This window comes from Cryptomeria japonica, chromosome 6, assembly GCF_030272615.1.
Source record: "Cryptomeria japonica chromosome 6, Sugi_1.0, whole genome shotgun sequence".
NCBI classification, from domain to species: domain Eukaryota; kingdom Viridiplantae; phylum Streptophyta; class Pinopsida; order Cupressales; family Cupressaceae; genus Cryptomeria; species Cryptomeria japonica.
Genome location: NC_081410.1, coordinates 99,917,842 through 99,945,505, shown reverse-complemented (window position 1 = coordinate 99,945,505; position 27,664 = coordinate 99,917,842). Strand labels below are relative to the sequence as shown.

Sequence of the window (27,664 nt, the reverse complement as noted above, 5' to 3'; positions counted from 1 at the left end):
TGATGGTGTATCTAAGAAAAGAAAGATTTCTAGTTGGAACCTATAACAAGTTGTAGATGAGGAAGTTTGGACCTTGCAAGATCTTGAGGAAGTTTAGTTTCAAAAATGCATATGAAGTGGAGCTACCAGATAGTTTAAATATTTCACCTATATTCAACATTGCATATCTACATCAGTATCATGAATTAGAATTCAGTGAAGACAATGTTGAGAACTTGGAGAAGCAGTTGCCCCAGAAGGAACCAGGTCAGATTGAAGACATTTTGGACAGTAGGATTGGGTGTATAACTCAGAGAAATTAGTACAAGGAGTATCTTGTGAAATGAAAAGATAGACTAGTTGAAGATTCATCTTGGATTTCTTAGGCAGAGGTGGAACGCCTTGGTTTTCCTCTGACCCCCCAAAAGTGAGGGACTCACTTTTTTTCAACAACCTCGGATGTCTGATGCAGGAGCATCTCCGGTTCTTGGCAATCTTGCATCAACCAAAAACATTTCTTTTTCAGTTTGTTTTATGTTTTGCAATTTTAGCATTTCTTCCTGCATTTTCTTGCATTTTCTCACCAGATCTTGCGGAGCTAGATTTTGCTTGTAAACATGATTATCTTCCTTATTCCTAAACCGTGGGATGTTTGGATAATTTTCAGGCAAGTTATCACTTTCGGATTCTGAGACAGTTTTCTGGCTTAGAACCCGGAACTACTTGGACCTATTTTCTATTGGAAAATCTTGCAGATCCTTTATGTAGCTTGCAGAGCTTCAATTCATTTATTCCAATGATTCCTTGGCATGTGGCCGACCTTCCCTTTGATCTGCACTTCATCTTTTGGATTTTCTAGAGGATTCTCTTTGGCGATGGGCGACCTGGTGGTTTTACACATTTGATCTTGTTCTTTGACATTTGATCCCTCTTGGGTCGACACAAATCTCTCTTGAGCATATAAATCAATATAATTAAGCATCATAATTTATTCAAGAAAATATAGGAGATATATCTTAAGATTTAGAGGTCCGGAGTTGACCAATTATGTAATTGAGCATGTATGTAGAAGGCTAGTGAGCCGAATCTTGAAGTCCAAATGTTACCGACCATTTTTAATTAGTTTTCATGATCTAATTCATTTAGTTCTGCATTGCCTCCATCATCTTGTCTTTCTTTCGTTGTGTTTACTCTTGTTGCATGGTCTGGATAGATCTCATTAAGGTCCCTCCTAGCCGTGACTGCACCACTATATCATGCATTCAGACTAGTACTCCCTCAAATGAACAACAAAAACCATCTACTATATTAGGAATTATGAGTGTAGGAATATCAAGCCTACATTCTCTAAATTCTACTTCAAGTGATATGTAAAATCCAACATTGAAAAGCTTAAAGAGAAAAATTAAGAAGTTTAAGGGATATTTATTATCAAAATGAAGGTGTGACCAATGCTAGTTTAATTAATCTTTTAGCATCATTTTCACTAGTAAATGACCAAATTCATTTTGAGGGTGCAATTAAAGATGAAAAATGTACATATGTCATAGATGAAAAAATTGATGCTATATAAAAGAAATACATGAGACTTGGTGAATCTTTTAGAAAGAAAAGATGTGATAGGTGTCAAGTAGGTTCACAAGACCAAAATAAATGCAAAAGGATATGTGTCAAAGCGTAATACAAAACTTTTAGACAATGGTTATTCACAACAATATAGAGTTGAGTATATCGAAACACTTGTTCAATAACTCATTTAGACATAGTGAGAACAATATTGGTCATTGCAACTTAGAACACGAGGCTAGTCTATCAAATGAATATTGAATTTGTATTTTTGAATGACTTCTTAGAAGTATATGTGGAGAAACCACTAGGATTTGAGATTTTAGGTCATGAAGGCAAGGTCTACATACTCAGAAAGACATTCCATAGACTCAAGCAAGCTCCTAGAGAACAATACCATAGAATTTAGAATATCCCTCTATAGAATAACTTCAATAGGCATAGTATTGAGCCTACATTGTACAAAAAGATGAATGAACAAGGTTAAATTCCAATTTTATATGTTTGTATGTTAATGACTCACGATATTCACATGGGATTTATCAATTGACTTATTCAAAGGAGCTACAAAGAAGACATTTGAAATTTTTGATTTGGGTCTTATAAGTATTTTTTGGCATTGAGGTGAATCAAAATAAAAATGACATATTCATATCATAAGTCAAATATTACAATGGCATTTTAAAAACATTCAACATGATAAACTATAAGTCAAAACTAAAACTTTTTGTGACAAGTTTGAGGTCAAGCAAGGATGACAAGGGACTAAATATTGATGCAACATTGTACAAAAGATTCTTTGGTACCATTTAATGTACTTGACTGCCATAAGGCCATATACAATGTATGATGTGAGTCTCAAATTTAATATTCAAGGTTGGATGACTTCAAATTAATAGGATACACAGGTAGTGATTATGCAAGTAGTACTAGTGATAGGAAGAGAACATCCAATTATATATTTAATTTTGGAATAGGTGCAATATTATGGGCATCTAAAAAATAATCCATTGTCACTCTTTCATCAACATAAGTAGAATGAGAGTAGCATGTTAGGCAATTTGGATGAGAAGACTGTTAATAGAGTTGAAACATAAACATGAAGAAGCAATAAAAAAAGAAGTGATGACAACTTAGTAATTGCACTATCCTAGAACCTTATATTTCACAAGAGAAGTAAGCATATGGACACCAAATACCATTTCAAAGAGTTAATCAATAATTAGGAAATTTATTCAGAATATTGTAGGCTTGTATGCAGATAGTTTCAACAAACCATTGAGATTTTTTTTTTTTTGACTATTCGTGAGATTGTTTGGGTATCCTAAATGGTAGTAGCTATAATTAAGGGGGAATATTGGAACCATGAATACTAACTACCATAATATATTCATCCTCCCATCCCATAAGACAAGGCATCACTACTTCATTTAGTATATGAATTATGTTATGGATTCTCTTATCCTTATTTGCTTTACCCTCCTTCTCAAACTCCATTATTATTATTATTAAGTCCATACACAACCCATAGTTCAAAGGTTTTTTTTTGAAAAGAGTTATGATTTTTATACACATTATTGTTATTTTGTGTACTTAAGACAATAGAAAAAAGAGAAACTATTCTCTCTCTCTCTCTCTCTCTCTCTCTCTCTCTCTATATATATATATATATATATATATATATATATATATATATATATATATATATATTCTATTCTATTCCTTTTTTTTTTGTAAGAGTAGTAGCTCTATTTTACTTGATCTAATTCTATTAACTTTATTTTAGATATTTGTAATATATTATGTATTTTTAAGTATAATAAAAAGAGCTGAAACTCTATATTGATATGTTTTTTTCCTTCAATTTTATATCTACTTAAGACAAGACTTAATTTGATTAGACAAATGCAAAAACTATCTACATCATATGTCAAGTGAACATTCAAATGCACATAAGCAAAAAATTTACATCACGATGTTTCAACAAATACTAAAATGCATTTAACACACATGACCTACGATAAAGTGTGATAGATCATGCATCAACATAACACTCATTTGCTAACTTAGCAAGGGTGTGTGAGGTTCTTGGTTAGCTTGATTTAATTGTCATATCATCATTATCTACCATCCTATCCTAGATGATTCTCTCCCTCATCATATTAAAACTTATGTTAGGGTCCCATGAGGGGGCTTTAGGATCTATTTTGAAGGAGTAGGAGGTTCAGTTAAGCAAAAAAATAAAATGATTCATGATTAATAAGAATCTTTTCCCCAACAATAGCAACCCTTAGGTTGGGGTCACATGGAGGGGGGCTTCCTAAAATATAGAGCGGGTGCTGCAGAGATTTTTTAGGAATTTTTTAAAGCAGGTGGTCCCATGAAATTTGTAGTGCACTTCTGCTTAAAAATTTAAGTTCCTAAATTGAAGGAAGTTGGTGGTCCCATGAATAGTGCAATTCAGCTTAAAAGTTTTAGCCCCTAAATTTAAGAATTAATTATGTCTATTTTTGTAGTGTGCAATTTTAACAATAAATTTTTATTGAATTATAATTGACAAGTGGCATAAATTATCCCTAAGCTATAGGGGTAGGAGCTTCTACATTTTAGGAGAAAATTCCAAATAATCTTGAAGCCAAATTTTTGTTTTTCCATGGGACTGCCTTTTCCATAAAATTTGAGCCCAAACCCCTCCCATGGGACCGCAACCTTACTTTTTAGTTCAAAAATTTAAGTGGGTACAATTGGGGTTGGGCTAGAAATTGCCCCACCACCTTAAACTTTTTTTGTGCAATGCTTCTTAATCGCATGGAGTTTTAAAATTCCCACCAATTAATTTTTTTATTGTTTAATATTTACTATGTTGAATTGAATACACACAATAACACAATTCATGAAACCACCAACTTCCATAATTTAAGAGCTTAAACTACATTACAAAATTTATGACACCACCCCTAAAAATAATCCTTAAAATTTTTAGTAACACCTACTAAATTTTTTTAAGAAGCTAATGGGGCTCACCCTTAATATATTATTGTGTTGAGATAAACTATACCCCTCATAAATTAATTTAAATCATATATAGACCCAAAAACATATTGTCCCATATCATAAACTATAAAACAAAAGTAATTAATTTAAATAAGACAACTAAAAGAGTAAATGAGGTATAATGCCCACTATTTTTGACAATATTGCACCAATAGTTGTAACTTTTAAAGTTGCTATTGTGATGATGACTCCCCACAATTGAGTGAAATGTATCCCTAAGCACTAAAAAACAATGAATCATGTGATGCCACATCAGCACACAAGGATAGTCTCACTTTTGCACAAGTATCCGTCTCACTTTTTTCACACTTCGACAAAAAAACATTCAGATGTGACCCTGAAACATTAGTCATACAGAGACTTACCAAGTAAGTTACTTAAAAAATTAAGGTGATTTGAAATTTGAACATAAGATCTTGAAAAACCTGAAATTAGGATGGTCAATTAGTAGATCCTCTCCCTATTAAAAACTTATTGGTGGTCAATCCAGATTTTACACATCCGGAGTAAAGTCACGAGTCCTTTAGGAAGGAGAACTACAAGTCTGCTCATCCTTGACACGCCGAGTGGAGGACAGCGCAACAGTAATATTACTGCTAACGAGTCAGCTGTGCTACGTGCCTTTCACATAAGTGCTACGTTAAAATCATGCAAGGTGGCAGAAATATTTCAATTTCAAGGATAAAATCAAGTTTATTGTTATCAGATAGAAAACGAAAACATAATCCTTACAGAGAGCAGCATAAGAGTTGCGCAGAGAATAACTGATTGGCATAACGTTAGAGGATAAAAAAAAGAATTTGGTAGTTTTGCAAGCCATGGAAGAAGAAGGCAATAAAATGCTTCACGACCAAGAAGCTCCCATTAACTTTGACATTGGAATAGCACTTTCAAAGAAGAAGAATGAAGAGGCAAAACATCCACATGACGCCATTGAACGTCTCATGGAAGAGTTCAGGAAACGAGGCCTTCTGTTGAAAATGGTTCATGGCAGTTTGGCAGATATGACCTTCATTGAGGTTTGAACTTTTACAGAAATTTTCTTAGGATTATTACAGTGTACCCCAAAATTACATTTCCCGTAGTACTAATATGGGGATTTAGTCTTGGATGGTATCATGAACAGCATTTCAATCAGTATTTGGATTTATGCTATATATTTAGGGTATTTAAATTTGCATCATGCTCAAAGGTACTATTACTACATGGCGACATGTTGCTGCTTAAGTATATTTTTTTCTTATTTTTAAGCATTGAAAGTGTTCCTTTTTTTAATTAAAGGGAAAAGAAAATTTGGAATCTGTTTTTAGTTTTGTGGAGCAGCTCTTGTTTAATAATAAAAAATAAGCTGGAAAAAAAAAGAGGAGCTAGAAATAAGCAACAATTGCTTATGAAAAAATGACACATTACTTCAACAAATTCTTTTCCTTTCTTTTTTATTTGCCTTAAATTTTGCTTCTAAATTTTGTATGTAAAAAATATTATTAAAAATTTCATTTAAAAGTGTCATTTAATAGAGGCCCCTAGCAGCCCGTGGAATGAACTCAAACCCACTAATCAAAAAGCTTTGGTCACACATTGAATGTACCCCATAATCATTGCACAACCTCCCATTTTAAAATGTATAAACCTGGCTCACACTCCAATATACTCTAAAAATAAATAAACTTATTTGTAAAACTTGATTCAAATGATGGTATTTGTAAGACATAAATTTAGGTGATGGGTCGCTCAAAAATTTACTTTTAAGATTGTGTAGAATTTTTTAAATTTTTTCATGAAGCTAAATATAGCTTATTGGACAAACTCGGATCAAACAATTTCTACAATTCAATACTTTTTCTATGTAAAGTCATGACGAGGGTCTCCAACTTGTTGAATAAATTAGACCAGAAGCCAGCTGTCAAGATATTTACATACTTGTCCTTGCTGTCTTTGAAGACATCATAGTCTAAAATGAATCACACTCTAAAATGAAATGTTTTTCTGTTTTCACTAGATATTTATATATGTGTCCCACTCGAAAAAGAAATGTTCCCACTCTAAAAAGAAATGTTTTTCTGTTTTCACTTTTTTGGAAGTGCAAAAAAATACATACTTTGTCCCCCCCGTCTTTGAAGGCATCACACCTTAAAATAAAATAGGTTTTTGTTTTCACTTTCTTGTAAGTGCAAAAAAATACTCTTTCGTCTTATTGGCCTAGTGGAGAGAACTTGCACTTTTGAAAGAGAGGTCACAAGTTCAAATCTCACAAGGGTGGTATGTATGCCTCATTTGTAGCACAATTAGGTGCCTCCTACAAGGAGTACTACTTGACATCATGAATTATTAATAACTAAGCTTTCAGCACTACATCATCAAGTATGGTGCCACATCAACATGCTAGAGGCCCCAATAGTTGTGCAGCTGATATGGCATCACCTGATTGGTTACTTTTTACAATATTAGTACATTTCCTAACAAAAAATGATATTTTATGTTTCAAACAATAGGTTTCATTTGTTCAATTTTTGAAACAAAAGGTATCAACAACCTTCACAACAATTGATACATGCTCAACTACTTGCTCTTCCCCTATCTCTTTTAACTTGGGTTCAAGCCTTTATATAACCTATGTATATGAGTGTGAGTTACGCTAAAATGTACTTATATCAACCTGGATACATTGAATACAGTTTCAAAACATATGAGTCTGGTCACACTCAATGTACTTTTAAGATCAGACCAAATAGCTGAACAATACGAGCTTTTCGAGACGGTTAAGGCATTTCTACACAAATCCGAGTCATTCTTAAATTTTTCCAATAATCATTATCCGACAACCTGGAGTTGAACCTTGGGTAGACTCTTAGAGCGCAGGTCACCAAATGACCTAAAATTTGGCAGTGATGTTGGAGTTAGCGAGGAAGTTTATTAATTTTGGTGGTTTGTTCATTGTTGTACATAGAAATTCAGCTTAGAGTGCCAATGGAGAACTATCATTGCACCACAATACCTTTAATTTGCGCAGAAGTTATACAAGAAGCAAGGGAGTTCCATTATTTTTTTCAGTTCGTTGTGCATTGAAATTCAGGTTACCACGCCAATTAAGAACTACCATTACACCAGATCCCCTAACATTTGGCAATACTGTCCTACATAGCAAGGGCATTTGACTAATCTTTTGCTGTTTGTGCATTGAAATTCAGGTGACAGCGCCAATTGAGGTTCTTGGTAGGACTGCTGAAGAATTGCAGTTGAAAAAAAAAACTTACATTGGTCAGTTGCCCAAGATAATTATTTATTTATGCAGCATTGAATTTCAGGAATTTTGGGTTTTCTTTTGGTTGGTATGAAAAATCCAAAATATAATGGAGAGCCTTTTCTTTTTGACAATTCTCTAGATGATTAGAAGATGGTAAAATAATCTCATATGCCATATGATTTTTATAGACTTTTTTCCTTTTTCTTTTTTGGAAGTTAGTTGATTTTTAAAACATTTATAGGAAACAACTGTGTTATATCTGGTTTTCACATATACGTGTTCCAGATAAGATTTTGTGAAAAACTAGTCTAACAAAATATCTAATTGGTATTTTTACCTATAAAAAAAAAGTTTAAACTTTAAACTGCAGATTTCCCTGCTAAATTGTTTTCTGAAAAACATTCCCATGTTTTTTAATCACATATGTGCAAATAAATAAAAGTAGCTTAAAATTTACAAATACTAAAACTAAATTCTACTTTTTTTCTAAACTATCATCTTATAATGGCATATATTCCTTAATTTTTTTCTACTGGAAATATTTGCTGGATTTGTATACCACCCTCAATTTCCTGTTATGAAGTGCAATTTGCTCTTATTAATTGTTGATTTTCATTGTGACATTGGAATGATTTTTGAATTAGGTATGGATATCCAGTTTGATTGGGAACGAAGAGATGCATTTGTGCGGCAACCAAATGGCACACTGTTCAGCTGGTCCGAACGTTATCAGTGTCTGATTCATTTAAGCTATGGTGTGGTATGTTGCACTGGCATATAGCCAAAAAAACTTGAAAAGATGTATAATGAATTTAAAGACAAAGTATGCTTGGTAAAGGTAGAAATTCCTTTTAGTCATTATCTGCAAAATGTGCGCCAACTATTTTCTTGTTGGATAACTAGAGTCTAGTATCCAAAAATAAAGTCTTTGGTTGACATAATATTTATTCACTACGCACAGCTACTCAACTCATTTCTTTGCAGTGTTGTCAATGATTATTAGATCGTCCTTGACTTCTATCAACTGATAGGATTAAAATTTTTCATATTTAATTCTAAACTTATTTCGATTTATGCATTATTGCATTCATGGGGAAAAAGCCTGGTTTGCATTTCTTTACTGTGGTTTAATTTGTGTTGACATAAATTCGAAGCGCTAGCTTCTGTTCTTTTATGATTAATATTGCTTGCATATATCCTTTCTTCTTCGTTGAAAGTTAAGACAGAAACTGCAGATTAAAAATATATTCAAACGCAACAAATAGTATGGGCGGTAAAGATTTTCATTGGATGCCTATGTAGGCAGATAATTGACTATGTCCATGTTGGAGACAATAGACTGAAGTTTCTCATTAAAATCAATATATACTGAATTTTTTGTAATTTTCTTTTGCTGTGTGAATGAAAAAGAATCAGAGTCCATCTTCCCATGGAATTTCATGCAGGTTAATGAGTTGAATGTACATGTAATTTTAACTATTGTTGAAGAAAGTCGGGACATTGAATGGAAATCTGAGGAGCCTTTGATTGAAAGACTGCAAATTGAGGGCATTGTCAAAGAAGTATTTCCCCTTCATGGTGTGTGGTTCTCAAATAGTTTATTGACCATTGTTAATGGATGATTTTATTTGGGTTTCAGTGACTAGTCAATACTAAAATCTGTTTTCCGCTTATAATATATATAGATGAAAATCAGAGGAATGAGCTTTTGCAAAAATGGGCATACAATTGGATGGACTTGACCTCACAGCCAATAGATGCAATTTATTCGTACTTTGGAGCTAAGGTGAGACTAACACTTCACAAGTTTTTTTTTTGATGTTACACTTTAAAGTGAATGTATTTTTGGACATATACGATGCCCACAAAATCCATAATTTTTTAAATATAATCTATAGTTATACACATTTAAGCTCGGTCAAGATATGGTTTTACTAATTTTGGGGAAAACAATGTTATATGATTTGTGAAGATGAGGTATTGGAATTTCAGGATAGAAATTTTCCGAACAAGTCATATACCTATCCTTGTTGGACATGTCAATAAAATTACATTGACTATGGATTTCAGTTTCCAACATTGACAATAGGACATGACCATGAAGCCAGTGAGATGGATGGGCTACATTTTTTAATACAGTTCAAACCTGGTTTGACTCCCATTGGATCTTTTTAAATACTTTTTGTAAACTGGGGCATTACAACTTCTGTCGTTAGATTTTTTAGTGTCTTGAAGTGTAAAAGTATGAGGGTATTTTAAGAGGTCATGTCATGAGCTTTATGGTTGTTGAAGCATTGACATTCTCATAACTATATTAATGATTGCTTGGGGAATTGGGTAGATCCCTGCAAAACAGTTAGCTTGAATATTGTGATTCTGAATAATGCATTTGATGCAATTATATTTAAGATAATTTGCAGCTTAGTCCATCACTGAATTAATATTCAATCATTACGTATCAATGCAATACATTCAGAATTGCACTAAATTGTCTTGACTTTACCTTTTTGTTATCTTTATTGAAGTGAGATTAGAACAAGTAAATGCCTGGAGTTTGATTGTTTTCTTTCAGGTAGCTACGTATTTTTCCTTCTTAGGCATGTACACCAAATGGATACTATTTCCAAGCGTGTTGGGGATATTTTTCCATTCTGTAAATTTTGGGTAAGTCATAATTTCTCTTGCAATTTTATCTGAATTATCACATGTATATACTGCTTGCATTTACATTTTAACCTTGTGATATAATGCCTCTATATATATTGTAGTCCTTCAAGTTTTTTAACCTTCCATTATTTCATTTTTCAGGTCTTGGAGGGTGGTTGTACTATCCATCTTTTTCATGATAGTAATATTATGGAGTGTTTTATTTTTACAATTTTGGAGGCGTAAGAATGCTAAACTCTTGCTCAGGTCGTTGTCCTATCTTTATCAATAAAAGTCAAGTATTTATGTATGAATGCACAGCCAATGCCGTGTGAAGGATGTATAAATGTAAATCTTTCTTCTCCTCAAAAGGTTTTAGTTGGTTTGTATGGGACAGGTGGAATACGAGTCACTCAGGAAATGTGGAACCAGGGTCTAGATCCTATGCATCTGAGCAGCATGCTTTGAGTCAGCTTACCCCTGGTGGAGTGATTATAGGACCAAATAACATGCCTCCAAATGAGCAGCGCACTACCCTACAGAGACATGAATGGCATGAAAATTTCAAAAGTTTGAGAAACAATGTAATTGTTATTGCAGGAATCCTCTGCCTCCAGTTACCATTTGAATTGGCATATGCTCACTTCAACCACATAATTCATTCACAGATTTGGAAGTAAGGAATTTCTCTCTCTGTTCTATATCTTTTACATATCAAATATGGATGTAACCCTATGTGAATGGTTCTTCTCATTTCGTATCTAAAATGAATTATAGGAACAATGCTAAAGCTTTGAATTTGAAGGCTTTATTAATGTTTGAAAGCCGTTGAAATCATCAAAAGAAGCTTAAATCACACCTTTTCCATATTTGTTAGTCAAAAAATTAATTTAGGACAAATATACTATTTTCTTAAATCATCAAATTTATAGATTGATTATTTTGCAAATTTCAAGAACTGCCAATAGTCCAGGCGATGTGTTATGACCTAAGAATAGCCTTGATGTGGAAACTATAGAAGAACTAAATGTGGAAACTGAGCATGAAATTTTAGAGGAAGAAGGTGCTACTATCTCCCCACATGCATTGAATGGCACAAACACACCGCAAACACTCAAAAGTGATTGGTTATGTAAAAAAAGTGAAAGTTTGATTGTATTGGTTGATACAACCAGTATAGACAACTTTACATAGAAGATTGGGTAATAAGCTCAATTGTTTTGTGCATCTAGTCTCTAACTTTTAAGTCATGATAGCTGATGGGAAACAACTCTCTTGTGTTGGTAAATGCTATCATATTAAAACATCAATGGGAGATTATTAGCTAGATTTAGAAATGTTTGCTATCCTGATTGGGGAGCAAAGTAATTTTAGGTATGCAATGGCTTAAACAGTTAGGGAAATGGTCTTTCAATTTTTAGGAGTTATTCATGACTTTTAGTACAAATGGAAAAAGTATTTTTTCATAGGGTTACGATCACTACCAAGTCAAATTATCAGCTCCCATAGGATGGAGAAATTACTTAAGAAAGATTCTTATGGCATAGTGGCACAACAATATTTTGTAGAAGCATAAGATGTGAAATCTCAATATCCACTAGAGCTTCAAAAGATCATTCAATATTATCAACATGTTTTTCAAGAATCGAAGGGTTTGATTGTAGTTAGACACCATGATTTTTCCATTGAATCAATACTAAGAAGTATCTCTCTTAATAGTAGAGTTTATTGCTGTCCATATGATCAAAAGTCAGAAATAAAAAAATTTGTCAAGGAAATGTTGAATTTAAGCATCATTCTTCCTAGTAGAAGTGCCTATTCACCTCCAATGGCTATGGTTAAAGAGAATTATGAGTCATAGTGTTTGTGGCCAAGTTTCGGGGAGCTCAACAAGCTCACTCCTAAAGGTAAGCTTCCTATTTCTTGTATTGATGAATTACTAGATGAATTGAATGGTGCAGTTTTCCTTACTAAGATTTGCATTAGGTTATCATCAAATTCAACTAAAGGAGGAGGATGCATATAAAATAACCTTTAGAACACATGAGGGTCATTATGAATCCTTAGTTATGCCATTTGGTCTCACTAATGCCCCATCAACTTTTCAAAGCTTCATGAATTTAGTGTTTTTCCCATTTCTTTGAAAATCTGTGTTGAGATTCTTTGATGATATCTTCATCTATAGTAAAGCATGGGAAGATGAACAATGCATACAAAAGCATCCAGAGTTGCTAAGCGTGAGGGAAACTCTTTTTTGAAGGGGATGATGCCCCTAATATTTTATCTTTCTAAGCTTAATAATGCTAGGCACTTGTGGCATGTTTATCCTTAATATTTCCATTTATTAGTTTTAGTTATTTCATTAGGCTGACTTAATTGGGATGAAGGGGTTTGTACCTACATAGATATACCTACATAGTTATGCCTATAAATAAGGAAGAGAAAGGCTCTCCCAAATCATCATAAGTTATAATATTGAATCCATATAATCATATTTTGAATTTGGGAAGTCACCCCCTTGAAGCAGTCTGATATTTTACTGATTTTTACCTTTATTCCCAAGAATTATCCTAATAGTTGAGGGTACTTTTATGAAGTAGAACAAATTGTACTTGCCTAACATTTTTTAGAGGGAAAGAAGAGGAAGTCTAGTAGACGAGCAATTTGTGCCTATATTTATTTTAGTTACTTTCCAAGTTAGAGTTTTCGATCTTGGAACCATAAGAGTCATAATAGAGAGTAGGATGTGTGTGTGTGTGAGTTATCAATATGAGTAGTGTGAATTCGGTAAGAAAGTAATGTTTGTCACTATAGGAGAGTTTTCATTGTAATCTACACTTTAGTTGCCATAGTTAAACTATTTGTTTTTAATCTGCATTTTAGTTGCCACATTTAAACCATTTATTGTAATCTATATTTTGGTGATTTGAAGAGGAATCATAACCCATATTCTTTTGGGGGTTTCACCAAAAATGTGTGTCTCCAAAGTAAACATGGTGTTTTGGGGATCTGTTTCTGTAGTTTATATTTATCTTCAAGTTTCTAATTTGTTGCTTCATCTTTTTTTCATTTCTAGGACTATGGCAAAGAATAAAACTTTGGGTTGAGATGACCACACATGAAAAGCACTTGGTAACAAGGGGATCTATTTCTGTAGTTTATTTATCTTCAAGTTTCTAATTTGTTTCTTCATCTTTTATTCATTTCTAGGACTATGGCAAAGAATAAAACTTTGGGTTCGCTGCCATAACATTTATAAGGCGTAGGAGCGCGTACGCGTATGGCACTTGGTAACAACAATTTACTACTTTACGTTTAAATATTAAATCATAGACATTAATTACTTAAATATTAATTCATAGACATTAAAATCCTTCATCATGAATTGGTCATTGGTATGCTTAAGGGGATAATGGATGAGAACATGACATTATGACATCACTAATATGGCAAATAAGAAGGAAAGCATGCTCAAATACAAGTGCCAAACAACCTTTTAGCAATGGAAAGTATATTGTAGACTCGGGTGGAGAACTCACCATGGAGGTCAAGAGGAAGAGGTGACCTAATGAGTTAGAGAAGTACACAATTTTTAAGCATGTATAGTTAGAGAATCAACGGGATAAGGTGGAGCATGCAAGGAAGTAAAGTTAAGAAACTTCCAACAAAGTTGGAAATTTTGAGTTGGTTCTATCCAAGACTAATTAGCATCATGTAGGTGCAATGACAAAGGTGAAGGAATTGTACAAGGAAAATAGGTAATTATGAATTACCAGAGCACAAGTGAATAGTTTCAACATCTCTCTCTAGCCCAAATTCCTTGAGCTTCCCAAAACAACATGATAATATCACACACTCTAACTCCTCTTAGCACAACCTTGCCATTTGAGGTAGCTACATTTGAGCCTGATTCTAAAACTACTTTGAACATTTGCCACTTTCCGAATTGATAGCTGTCAAGGATGATGATCACTCCTAAAAGGGGGATAAACATAGACTATGATCATAAGAAATTTCGATTAAAGTACAAAATTTAAAACTTCGAGATTTATTGTATGCAATGGTGCGTTGTTCCAAGTTTTGGGTGTTTTCAACCCCAATATCGGCGCCTTGGACAAGTTTACTTATGGATTGAATGTGACTAATCAAGGTTCTTCATCTAGTACTTAATTTTGATAACATTTTTAAATTATTCAAGGCTAACATAAGTTGATTATGTTGTCTTATGTTGTGTTTCCATTAGTGATGTGATGGTTCAACATGTAGTTTATCTCATTGTGTTCCATTTAGTGTGTATGTTCATTTTTGTTCATAATTCTCAAGTACAATTTCCCTTCAATAGGCGAGGAAAAACCAAGAACTAAGTCTATACAGTGCCTTACCTATTAGTGCAAGGAAACATGTCAGGGTTCCTAGAATTTCCCTTCAATAGGCAAGGAACAGCCAAGAACTAAGTCTATACAGTGCCTTACCTATTAGTGCAAGGAAACATGTCAGGGTTCTGTTGAGGTGTATTTTGTACACTATCAAACACAGAATAAAATACCCAAGGGTACCTTATCCTCTCTTGAATAAAGCTTCCGAATGCTGAAGATGTCGCGAAAAGGATCAATCGGGATGACTTCAAGGTTCTTCGTTGTAGGATCTCGACGTGTGGATAAGCTCTTTGTGGTATGATGTGATTTGCTGGAATCACAAGGGGACTTACATTTGATGATTGAACGCCTGATCTGCTTTGAATATTGCTGGAACACAGGCTCTTACTAGCTTTGATTTGGAAAAAGGGAAAAAAGATGAGGGCGAGGAGAGGATCTAATCCTAATACTAAGAATGTAGGAGCAATGAATGATCTTTGATGAAATTCTAACTAAGTCTTGTTTTGACATCCCAGGACCATCTCCACAAGGTTAGTGCGATCTTCGAAGGAAAGCTTTATGATGTTCAAATCATCACTGCAGGCATAGACACCATCAGGTTGATGCATATCAATGAAGAAGCGACAATTGAAGTTAAGCTTAAGCTAAATGATTCCAGTTGACTACGCAAGGCAAGTCTGCAATCAACAAACTGCTAGTAGTATGGATATACGAATTCCACCATCAATCAAGCACATTTCTTCCACTCATCTAATAACATGAAATCAAATACGAGAAGTATAGAGACCATGCAAATTGTCGAATCGACCCATAAATTTCACCATTTCTTCAATGAAGTTACAAGTCTTTTACAACAACATCTTGGCAACAATCTTTGCCTTCTCTCTCTACTCTACTCTAATTGCTATTCTATCAACTAGCTAATCACCTTCTAACTACTCTCTATCAGTCTTCTAACTGCTTCCAACTTACTATTTCTTTCTATCTATTCCCTTTACAAAATGAAGAGCCGGGGCTTATATAGTGCCCACAATACAATTCGATGGCTAAGATCAATTTGAGATCAATGGCCAAGATTCAATAATGAAAACCCTAATTAGGGTTTGTTACAACCATTACATAACATTTAATGCTCGACCAATGAAATAATTGTATTGCTTGGACACATGTCCTCTTTGGAAAATTCCACCAATGGATAGCCGGGGTAGGTACATCGAAGTTTTTGCCACCTTCCATGAGTTAGGTACATTGAATCTGGACATTGTTGTGGTGGACCACACTGACTGGAGAAGTGATGACTAGGATGCCACCTTGTCTGACACTTGTAACTTGGTAGATATTCAACTTGATGTTGTTGAGAAGCTAGCTTTAATTAATTCATCTGGAACTATCTGCTTCTTCAACGAACCCTTGCTCTAACTCCTTGTGTCCTTGATTGGCAGGATGATTGATGTACCTCGCCTTGGAATGTTGGATTGGAAGAGGTCGCCCTTGTCGATGCTAGGCTGGATCGAAGAAGGTCGTCCTTGTCCTTGCTTGATCGTCCTTGATGAGAACCTGCCGACTTGTAGATCCTCCGGGCTTTGGAGTCGCCATCTTGATACCTACACAACATTTCAAAATTAGTAATATATCTTGAAATCTAAAAATTAAACTTTAAAAGGAAGATTCAAGATTTTAATTAGGAAACTTCATGATAAATCTTGAGTTATCATTTCCTAATTAACCATGTAACTTTCAAAAACTTGAAGTTCAAAATTCAAAATCTCAACATTGGGACTAGGATGATCTCGCCATACCTCCACTTGAGAATTAATTCTAAAAAATGATGCAAAAATAGGGTGAATTTTGGCTAGGCGAAATATAGATCAAAGTCCTTCCTTTAGCAAAATGCGCCTCCTTTAATCTTCTCAAGCATCAATTCCACCACCTTTAGTCTTCAACACTTAAGATAATTCACTCCAAATAGGCTAGCTTTCACACCTCCTTCCTTGCTCCTCAAATCGCACTTGAAATAATGAATGAATGATGATTAAAATTGCTCAAAATACCCCCATTATATAGGGCGCTCACCATTTCATCTCCCCATAGGCCGACTTGGCAAAATAGGCCAAAAAATAAATAAATTTGCAAAAACAAGAGGCCGACCTAATAAAATGGATAAAAATAATACCTCAAGCGCTCCTTTTTCAATTTTAATTTCACAAACATTAATTTTAAATGCCTTAATAATAAAAAATTGATTTTTTGAGGCTCACAATTAATTTATTAAATGCCATGCGCCTTTATTAAATGCCAATTTAATTTAAATTTTTTCAAATATTTTGAAATTGGTAATTTTGGCATTTCATGCGATTTGGAGGACATCAACGTTGGGATATGGCAAAAAATAAAGAATGCATATGTTAAGCGCTCTGGTCCCTTGGAGAGGGACAGGAGCACTTTTTCATTTTTAGGCTAGGATTCTCAATTTTTTGAAGTCAAACCTTCGTTCACCATGCTTTAAAGGATCCTTACCATCTCACACAACTTTGCCTTAGCATAATCTCGGAGGGAATTTGTTGTTTTCATAAAAAGCGCTTTGGTCCTTCAGTGAGGGACGGGAGCACTTTTGAGTCCATTGCATGAATTCTTGATCACATTAATCTTCAATTTACCCTCAAGGCGTAGAATATCACATTTCACTCCATCTTGAGCCTTGGTAATAAAAATATCCTTTCAAAATGCAAGGTAAATGGTCATATTTGGAAATTGCGCCCTGGTCCCTTGGTGAGGGACGGGAGCACTTTTGCCAATTGTCGTCAAAATTTGCAACTCTCGCATCTCAATTCCACTTCAAGGCATTTTAATCACTTTTTCAAACTTGCGCCTTGGCCTCAATTTGTCCAAAATTGGTGAGAAAGGCTAGATAACATGTTAAGTGCTCTGGTCCTTCAGTGAGGGACAGGAGCACTTTTTCAACTTCAAGCTTATCCGTCCTTTGCTAGCTTCCCAAATTATCTTCAATGGGCTAATCATGTCCTCTTTCATTCATTTCAATCACAAACTTGCCTTGGCCTTGCAGGAAATTCACACTTTTTGGAAAATCACTCTGGTCCCTTAGAGAGGGACGGGAGCACTTTTTGGAAAATCGCTCTGGTCCCTTGGAGAGGGACAGGAGCACTTTTTACATCTTGGTGTATTTCTTTGTTCTTTTAAACCTTCAATCGCGTCCAAGGCATAAAACATCATTCGTCCTTCCCATCCAAGTCAAGTTTTGCCATAAAATATCAAACAAAGAGGAGAAACTTGAAAAAGTGGCATGGTCCTTCAGTGAGGGACAGGAGCACTTTTTGTCATTTGGGTTGATTTACTCCTTTATGAACCGCTTAAATTATATTCAATGGACAAAACATGCTTCCCTTAACCTCTTCAAATCATAAAATCACTTTAATCTTGCAAAGGCAGTGCAAATTTGAAATTCAAGCTCCGGTCCTTCAGTTAGGGACGGGAGCACTTTTTGCCCTCTAAGCCAAATTGTCTCACTTTTCACCTCGAAATTCCTTTGCTAGGGAAGATTTCATCTTACTTCATGCTATGAGTAGAAGTTAATGTCCAATAAAGGTCTAAAATTGTGCATATAAAGAAAAGTGCTCTGGTCCTTCAGTGAGGGATAGGAGCACTTTTCACCTTCTAGGCAAAAACTTCATCATTTCATTGTTTTCAATCAAGTCTGGATGCTTTATCATGTTCATTTCGTCCTTCACTATGCCTTTGATGTTTCAATTTGACCAAACAAGGCCAGGAATGGCTCAAATAAGTCTTTTCGCCTTTGTCCTTCAGTGAGGGACGGGAGCACTTTGCCTTGGTCCCTTGGAGAGGGACGGACCACTTTTTCCTTCAACCTTCAAAATTCACCATTTTTGTGCCTTCAAAATCTTCAAAAGTATCAAGTCATGTCCAATTATCATTCCGGAAGACCCTACACAAAACAAAATAGAAAAGTCAGTGATAAATATGCATAAAATAACATTTGTGCTCTGGTCCCTTGGAGAGGGACAGGAGCACTTTTGTCCTTTCTGGCTAAAATATTCAAAATTTAGGTCTCCAATCATTTCACAAGGCAGAGTTAGGTCATCATGAAGGTCAGGACTCAATTAGCAAGCCCTCGCAAAATAAGAAATTGCACTTAGAATGAAATTCACCCTGGTCCCTTGGAGAGGGACAGGAGCACTTTTGCTGTTTCAAGCATCATCTTGCCTCCGAAATTTGATCAAAATTTACCTAGGCAAGAATATACAATTTCATCTTCAAAATGCTAACACTTAGACAAAATTTGAATTTTACCCCAAAAAAACCCTGACTAGACCTAACCTGAGACATATCTGACTTCCTGACAGACTTATCTTACTTTAATAATCAACCCTCGGAAGGACGCTTAATAACTTTCAATATTTGTCTGGACTCAGCTTAAAAAATATCCAAAAGAAACCCCTAAGGCTTAGCCCTAGCCCAGACAGACAACTCACTCATTCAAAACCCTAAAAGCAAAGAGAAGAACAGGCAAAACAAAAGCGAAAAGAGGGGGTCCGCATTTAAATGGGGCGATGTGTGAAAACGTCACAACAGGTTCCTAAAAATTGCCAAAAATCCTTCCATTACTAAATCCAATTGCCTATAATACTTGACTTAGTGGAACAATTTTGGGTTGTAGCTCAAGCTTCCTTTACAATTTAAGGTATGATCATAAGTAACCAAAGATCAATGAGTGATTTACCAGTTCTTGGCTTTCTTGATTGATACCAGAGAAAGATAATTCTTTGGAAAAATCTATTGTAATCATTACCACTTTAACTCTACTTTCACTTTTGCTCTTCAAGGTCCTATTTTTCTACATTTCATAAAATTAAAGTTTTCTTAATAGTCCATCTGAACATCAAGAGGAACCTTAATATGACGTCTTACATGATTAGCAATCTTTGGACATTTTCCTCCTCCTATTCAACTTGTGATGATATTTTTAAGACAAAGAATAGTAGCCAATCACATAAAAGATCACAATGAAGTTGTTTTGATTTCCATTTATGATAGTAAAGTATAGGGGATTTCGTTAACCTCCATTTAAGTGCAAAATAGTCTCTCTTTTGTTCTCTCCATCCTCTCTTGTAGAGAAGGTGCTTTGAGTTGGATCCATCAATGTTCTAGCATTTGGTTCACTATATATAATTACCTTTCCTTTGGCTTTGGTGTGGAGCACGGAGAATTTTGATTGGGAATCAAGCTATGCTCCATGATACGTCCTCATGGTTGGTCCTTTCATCTTGTCAGTGTGCTGTTTTCTTATTCAAATGTTGTTCCTAGTATTTTTGTAGTACTTCTAAGTTCTAGGCATTCCCTTTGTGCATTCGTACCCACTTTCTATAAAAGGGATCTTGGTGGATTATAGGAATCAAATAGCTCGGCCAAGAATGTTCCTCTAGCATTCAACTCAAGTCTTATCACTTGATTTTCTGATATTAGTCATTTAATAGGAATTGATTTACTTTGAGTAGATCCTCTCGTCTTGCTTAATTATTATGTTGCCATTTTTCTAGAGATTTTTTGTGAGACATACTCGATGTTGATTTAATTGGACTTTTTGGAGGATCTCTAATATCTCCTCTTACATTAAAGCTTTTTTTCTTATAGAAGAATTGGAGAAATTAGATAAAGTGCCCTATTCTTTGAATCTTTAATATAGATCGAGAGCATAGGATAAGCCTCACTAAATATTTTAACTATGAGGATATCACATTTTTCTATGATGGAGACCATCTTGACGTAAGCTTCTAAACTTTTAATCATTTGAACAAATGGCTTCTCTTTGTTGCATCCTCTACTACCAAAAGTCACTAGTAGTGTATTGATCAAGACTTGGAAGTGGCGATAGTATTTTTCTCTCTTTTAAAAAAGTGGTAAAGTGTGAAGTAGGACTTGACCTGTGTAATCTAGTTGTCAATGATTTCAACTTGTTTCTTCTATAGCTATAGATATCTAGTATTTGCATTTGCACAGACTCGTGCTTTTAAAGATTGGTCTGAATGTTTGAAATGAAGCACCTCTTGATGAAGAGAACTTAATGTTGGGTCCCAAAACCATTTCTCTAAAATGTTAGAACACGATTTAACTTTCAAGGATATGGACATCATGAAAGTAAAACCAAGGTTCATCCATAGATAATGGAGGGTTAAAGTCAAATAAACGAGAGTGGATAAACTTTTGGTCATGTTAGGCCCAACTTATACCTAGGAGGGTATTCTTAGAGGCGATCCTAAATTGATTTGAAGGTGTGGGAAGGTAAAAGAATAAATAGCTTTGCAGTTGTATCTAGGGCTAGTTCAACCCCAAAAGTTCTCACTAGGTTAAAGACTAGCCAACTATACATATACCTCGTATAGAGTTGATAATAAATTCATTGTAGGATATGCATGATGATGACATAAGGACATTATTCACAAAGTATTTCTTTTCGTAATGCTCATAGATAGTATTTTCCTTGTTTTATAATTGTATAACGAATTGCAAAGATATGAAAATTAACTTCAAACATTAGCTAATGATTTTGTTTGTTTAGAAGCATGGTTGAATCACTTGTTTCATAGGATTGGTACCTATTCGAATGGGTAACAGAGTCATGGTTTACTAGAGGGGAGAAATAATGAATGGAAACATAGAAGGACGATGTAAACATAAATGCATCAAAGAGTAGAAACACAAAACATACTTAAAAGTTAAATATCAAGAGTAATTGTAATGTCACTTTCTCCTAAAGTTATTTTAGTATTTGCAATGGATTAAATATTAGAGTTAAGATAATTTATAGTATGTGATGTTTTTAAAAATTGATATGAATAACTAGTGTAAAACACTTGATAATTTAGTAAGTATTTCAAATTAAATTATTAACATAGGTATGCAACTTAATGAAATTAATATCAAAATGATATATATAATATTCCCAATATCTTATGACATCAATGGTTTTTAACTTTTTAGTACCTGTTTGAATCAAAGTACTTGGAAAGGCCACTCTCACCCTAGGAAGTTTTTAGTGGTCTTGGCTCTCATAGCTATGGCACACTTCAAGAGGAGAAATTCTCGTTTAGAACTCAGCATGTATAAGATATTGGGAATATTATATATGCTGAGTTCTAAACGAGAATTTCAAGATTGGTCATTTTGCATCTAGATGTCCTGAAAGGAATTCAAGATTTGAAGAGAGAGTTAGAAGATATTTTAAGCCTAACCTTGGATATCAGAACAAGTATTACTTCATTAGCCAATGGTAAGTCCCTGGGGATAGATGGTTTACCCGCTGAATTCTATAAGAAGCACTTGGATTGGGTAAGCTTGGAACAATTTGCATTATATGAAGATGTTTTTATATAGGGTTCCCTTGGAGAAAATATTAATAAAGGTGTTATCAAGTTGTTACCTAAAGGTGGGGATAAGAGACTGGTTAAAAATTGGAGACCTATCACCTTATTGAATATCTCATACAAAATTATTGCTAAAGTACTGGCAAGGAGAATTGCTGGATTGTTAGATAAGTTCATCTCTACCACACAGACTGAACTCATAAAAGGTAGGTATATTCTGGAAAACTTGGTTACCAGTTGGGAGGCAATGCACTGGGCTAAAGCTGATAATCAGAATGTTGCAATGGTCCTTTTGGACTTCGAGAAAGCATATGACAAAATTGAGTGGCCGTTTGTTAGAGGAATGTTACAAGCTTTTGGTTTTCCTTCATATTTTTGTAGATGGATATACATTCTTTTTAAGGATTCCTCCACAGTTGTTGAGGTTAATGGTGAACTGTCTGAGTCTATTCCCTTAAGGAGGTCTATAAGGCAAGGGTGCTCCATTGCCCTGATCCTGTTTGTCATTGCTGCTGATGCTCTTTATTACATTCTAAGGGCCTCGGAACTTGGGCCCTCTATCAAAGGTCTTACTCTTCCTAATGATGATGATTTGATTAATGCTCAATTTGCTGATGATTCTGCTTTATTTTTAGCCTTGAATGAGGAAAAATTTGATAATGCCATGGAGAGACTTAAGTTTTTTTGTTTGGCCTCTGTTGCTAAGATAGCTCCTCACAAATCTACAGTGCTTGGATTGTCTGAGACTCCTCCAAATTGGATCCCATGCAAAGGCTGGCAATGGGCAGGACCGAACTCTATTGTAAGATATCTTGGTATCCCCTTTGCTATTAATCCGTCTACTGAAGATATGTGGCAGTGGATATACTCTAAAATTGAAAAGAAGCATCTTAAATGGCAGACCCACCTGCTCTCCTTGGTTGGTAGAGTGTAGATTGTCCAAAAGGTTCTCTCCTCCCATCATATTTATTGTGCCTCTGCATGGGTGTTTGCCAATTATCAAACCAATAAGCTTGAGAGGATTACGAGGGACTTTTTATGGTCTGATGGGATGGGGCACAAGAAGAGGCACTGTGTGAACTGGAATTGGTGCTGCAGACCAAGATGTATGGGTGGTTTGGGTATCAAGGATATCAAGACTCATGGCATTGCTTTAGCTTCCAAATGGATTGTAAAAGCCCTATATGGCAATGAACCTTGGAAGATACTGATCATAAATAATATTGAAAGGTCGGTTGTTAAGAAAGGTAGAAAATGGAGGAATATCCCTTTATGTGATATTGTATTAGGGGATTATAGCATGAAGGTATTCGGTTCTAATGTATTTGCTTCATTATGGAAGGCATGGTCACAGGTAAGGAGGCTACTCCCCTCTAAGGATGCAATAGGCAATTCTTCAGCATATGCTATTGTGGATAGATCTATCTGGTGGGGGGTGAACTTGAACAATAAACCCCTTGCTTTGACTCAAAGCTGCTCTGCTAAGATATGGAATGATAAGGGTATCTCTCTGATTAGCAATGTACTGATTGACAACCGACTTGGTTCTTGGGTTGAGATTAAGTCTAAATATGGGATCCCTGCTTCACAAAAGAAAACACATTCTCTCATTGGTAAGGCTACAGGTTGTTTTTTCCCTGGTAAGATCTTGGATACTGTCTCCTTCTTGAAACAACTTAAATGGCTGGATGGTTCTTCCTTCTTGGAAATCTCTACTAAACAAATTTATTTGATGTTGAAGGAGGACTACTCAATCTTCTCTAGAGTTAATCAAGGTTGGGGTTTAGACTGGCCCAATCCAAGTGGCAATTTGTTTTTGATTTCTTTTGGCATTCTTCCATAGACCCTAAGAAGTCTTGTTTTATATGGCTCCTTTTAAAAAAGCTAGTTGTTGGTTCCTTTTTATCTGCTGAGGGTCTCATGTCTATTAAGGTTGCTGTGTGTAATGTCCAAGAATCCTTTGAGCACTTGTTTTTTGAGTGTGAGTTTTCCCGTGGTGTGTGGTCTATCTTCCTTGGCCCCTCTATTGTCTGGAATCACCGGCCTGGCCCTTCCTGGAGTGAGTTCCTTGCTGGTTTTGTAGAATCTTTTGATTTTAAGATGAATCGGTTCTGGTCTGTCTTTTCTTGTGAGGTGTTGTGGTTTCTTTGGAAAGAAAGAAATGGAGAGGTTTTTCAAAACAAGAGGAGGAGGCTTACTAAGTTTAATAATTAACTCACTCATTTTTATATTATGTCACAAGTTTCTACTGTCTTGGGGATCTCTAAAGACAGGTTCATGACTCTGGTTCGTGAAGGTGCTCTGCAGATTTACAAGGAAGATATCCAGTGTGTCCAATACTTCAAGAAACATATAGATATGTTGCATCCGAAGGAGATCGAGGCCTTGGTACAGTACATGCATAAGCTCAAACTTGAAGACTCAGATGAGCTTTCTCCTAGAACTGGGGAGAATGGCACAGGAGAACAGTGAACAGGGTGGCTATTTTGATATCTATATACCGACATATGAGGCATTTTGTAGTAATCCTCTTTATATGTTGTTCATATTGTAATACCTAGTTAATTGACACAAGGCTATGGCCTGTTTTGATATACATGTGAAAAAGATATTGTACAAAGCAAGAAATTGAAGAACAAAGCAAAATATATGTAAAAAACAGGGCACCAGATAGTATGATGTATATGTTTTGAACTATTTTAATATAAAAATGTGGCAAGAGAGAAACTATAAAACTTTTATAGATTCCCTTGAAGCCATCCATACAACCTTGGAGACATTCTATTTCAGACATCCATAACAATTGTTGACCTTCAGATGCTTTAGAACTTGTTGTACTCTTGAAAACCTGATATTCAATAGTTGAGACCCTAAAAAATATTCGTAACACTCATAGAAGCCCATTGGAAACGTTTATGAACTCCCTTTTGATGAACAACCAACATCTACATATAGAAAATGGAAAATGACGACTCCAAAAGCTTGCAAAAATCTGCAATGGCTCCTACAATTCAAATTGACCAACTGTGTTGATAGTAGCCCACATCATAGCTCAACAAAACAATGAAAAAGTGTCTGCAATAACTTCCTCAACATTAGATATCCTTCATTTGATCAAGAAGTAAAGATTTGAAACAACACAATCCAAATCAGACCATAATGGTGGACCTGGCAGTTGTAGTAGCTGAATGGATGCATACATAGTCATGGCTATGAAAATGGCTCATAGGACATCAAAATCGTGGTTCTACCTTCACATTGGACACCCTGTGTAGATAGATAAATATTTTACAAATAAGAGTGCTGCACATTTTAATAAAATGTCTATGATCAGAAAGGTTTGAAGAAAACAAACAATTAACATTGGCACACATTGGTGAATAAGACAAGGGGCTGGTAATTCCATGATCCCCCAAGGGCATTAATTATAGCATTTAAGTGATTACATTGGATAAACCAATCTATGTGAAACTAGAAAAGCTACAACAGCAATACGAAGTGCCAAAACTCAAATGGTTTAGGGTTTTAGCAAAAGATAGTACAGGAAAACCCTAAGGACCTCCCTAGAAAATTCAACATTCCAATAGCTCCAACACTTAGTATAACATTGCTACAATTTTATTTCATTTGTTATCCCTTTGCAGAGCTGCTCAATTTTTTATTTTTTTACTCTAGAGTAGATATAACATTTTCTTTTGATATCTTGGTTTTCTTCTCTTCCATCATTCGGACTTCTCCCTAGGTTTCTTACTTTCTGGCATGAATTTGAGATAGAATCTGGTTTGGTATTTTAGACTACATCTCTACAAGAGTTTGGACTTGCATACCTGTTGTGACCATTTCACACATCGCCCCATTGGAATGGGGACCCCCTCTTTTTCGCTTTTGTTTTTGCCTGTTCTTCTCTCTGCTTTTAGGGTTTTGAGTGAGTGAGTTGTCTGCCTGGGCTAGGGCTAAACCCTAGGGGTTTTTTTTTGGATATTATTCAAGTTGAGTCCAGTCAAATTTTGAAAGTTATTAAGTGTCCTCCCGAAGAGTTGAGACGATTGAAGTAAGGTAAGCCTTTCAGGGGAGTCAAGTAGGTCTTAGGTTAGGTCTAATCAAGGTTTTTTAGGGTAAAAATCCAAATTTCGACTAAGTGTTAGCATTTTGAAGGTGAGATTGTGTGTTTTTACATAAGTGAGTTTTGATCAATTTTTTGAAGTAAGATGATGCCTGAAACACAAATTTTGCTCCTGACCCTCTCTGAAGGTCTAGGGCGAAATTCATCCTAAGTGCAAATTCTTGTTTTGAGAAGGCTTGCTAACTGGTTCCTAGCCTTGAGAATGACCTAACTCTGCCTTGTGAAGTGATTGGAGACTTAAATTTTGGATAGTTTAGCCAAAAAGGGTAAATTCGCTCCTGACCCTTGCCGAGGGTCCAGGGCGAAAATGTTATTTAAGACATATTTGTCACTGACTTTTCTAATTTGTTTTGTGTAGGGTCTCCAGGAGAGATGATTGGATGTGACTTGATGCTTTTGAAGATTTGAAGGCATGGAAAATGATGAATTTTGAAGGCTAAGGGAAAATTCGCTCCTGACCCTTGCTGAGGGCCCAGGGCGAAATTTTGATTTCCCTCATCTTATAGTGAAAAAAGGACCAAGTGTTGGACATGAGTGGAAAATCAATGACTTTCTCCATCCACCTGAAGGAGTTTTAACTTGAGATGATGAAGGATCTTGTTGGAATCATCAAAATCGCTCCTGACCCTCTCTGAAGGTCCAGGGCGAAAAAACTTATTAGAGTCATTCCTGACCTTGTTTGGTCAAATTGAGATATCAAAGGCGTGGTGGAGGACGAAATGAGCATGATAAAGCATCCAAACTTGATTGAAGATAATGAAATGATGGAGTTTTGCCCAAGAAGGGTAATTTCGCTCCTGACCCTCTCTCAAGGTCCAGAGCGAAATTCTTTATATATACATTTTTAGACCTTTCTTGGACATGAACTTTTATTTATAGCGTGAAACAAGATGAAATCTTCCCTAGCAAAGGCATTTCATGATGAAAGTGAAGCATTTTGGTCTAGAAGGCAAATTTCGCTCCTGACCCTCTTTGAAGGTCCAGAGCGAAATTTTCAAAAGGCACATTTCTTGCTAGGTCAAAGTGATTTTTTATGATTGGAATAGATAAAGGCAAGTGTGTTTTACCCATTGAATATAATTTGGACGATCAACAAGGAGGCAATCAAGCCAGGTTTGAAAAGTCGCTCCTGACCCTCTCTGAAGGTCCAGGGCGAATTTCTAAGTTCCTCTCCTTTCTTTGAAAAATTAAGACAAAATCTTGCTTGAATGAATGAAGAAGGGTATGTTTTGCCCGTTGAAGATAATTTGGAGGGCTAGCAAAAGATGGATAAACTTGA

General features: G+C 35.2%; 1 protein-coding gene across 4 annotated transcripts in view; it reads left to right on the top strand.

Annotated features, from left to right (window-relative positions):
* Nucleotides 1-5,313: 5,313 nt before the first annotated feature.
* LOC131039742 (anoctamin-like protein Os01g0706700) overlaps nt 5,314-27,664 on the top strand; it is a 98,661-nt gene continuing 76,310 nt past the window's right edge. Inside the window, exons 1-8 of one of the 4 annotated variants that reach the window (XM_057972579.2) lie at nt 5,314-5,618; nt 7,788-7,857; nt 8,488-8,603; nt 9,289-9,421; nt 9,529-9,629; nt 10,416-10,507; nt 10,652-10,756; nt 10,887-11,165. In XM_057972579.2, the coding sequence (XP_057828562.2) occupies nt 5,418-5,618; nt 7,788-7,857; nt 8,488-8,603; nt 9,289-9,421; nt 9,529-9,629; nt 10,416-10,507; nt 10,652-10,756; nt 10,887-11,165 (1,097 nt within the window). In that variant the 5' untranslated portion in view covers nt 5,314-5,417. Of the gene's footprint in view, nt 5,619-7,328; nt 7,673-7,787; nt 7,858-8,487; nt 8,604-9,288; nt 9,422-9,528; nt 9,630-10,415; nt 10,508-10,651; nt 10,757-10,886; nt 11,166-27,664 lie in introns of those variants that run through there. The other 3 variants (XR_009104718.2, XM_057972580.2, XM_057972581.2) reach the window with 3 other exon arrangements.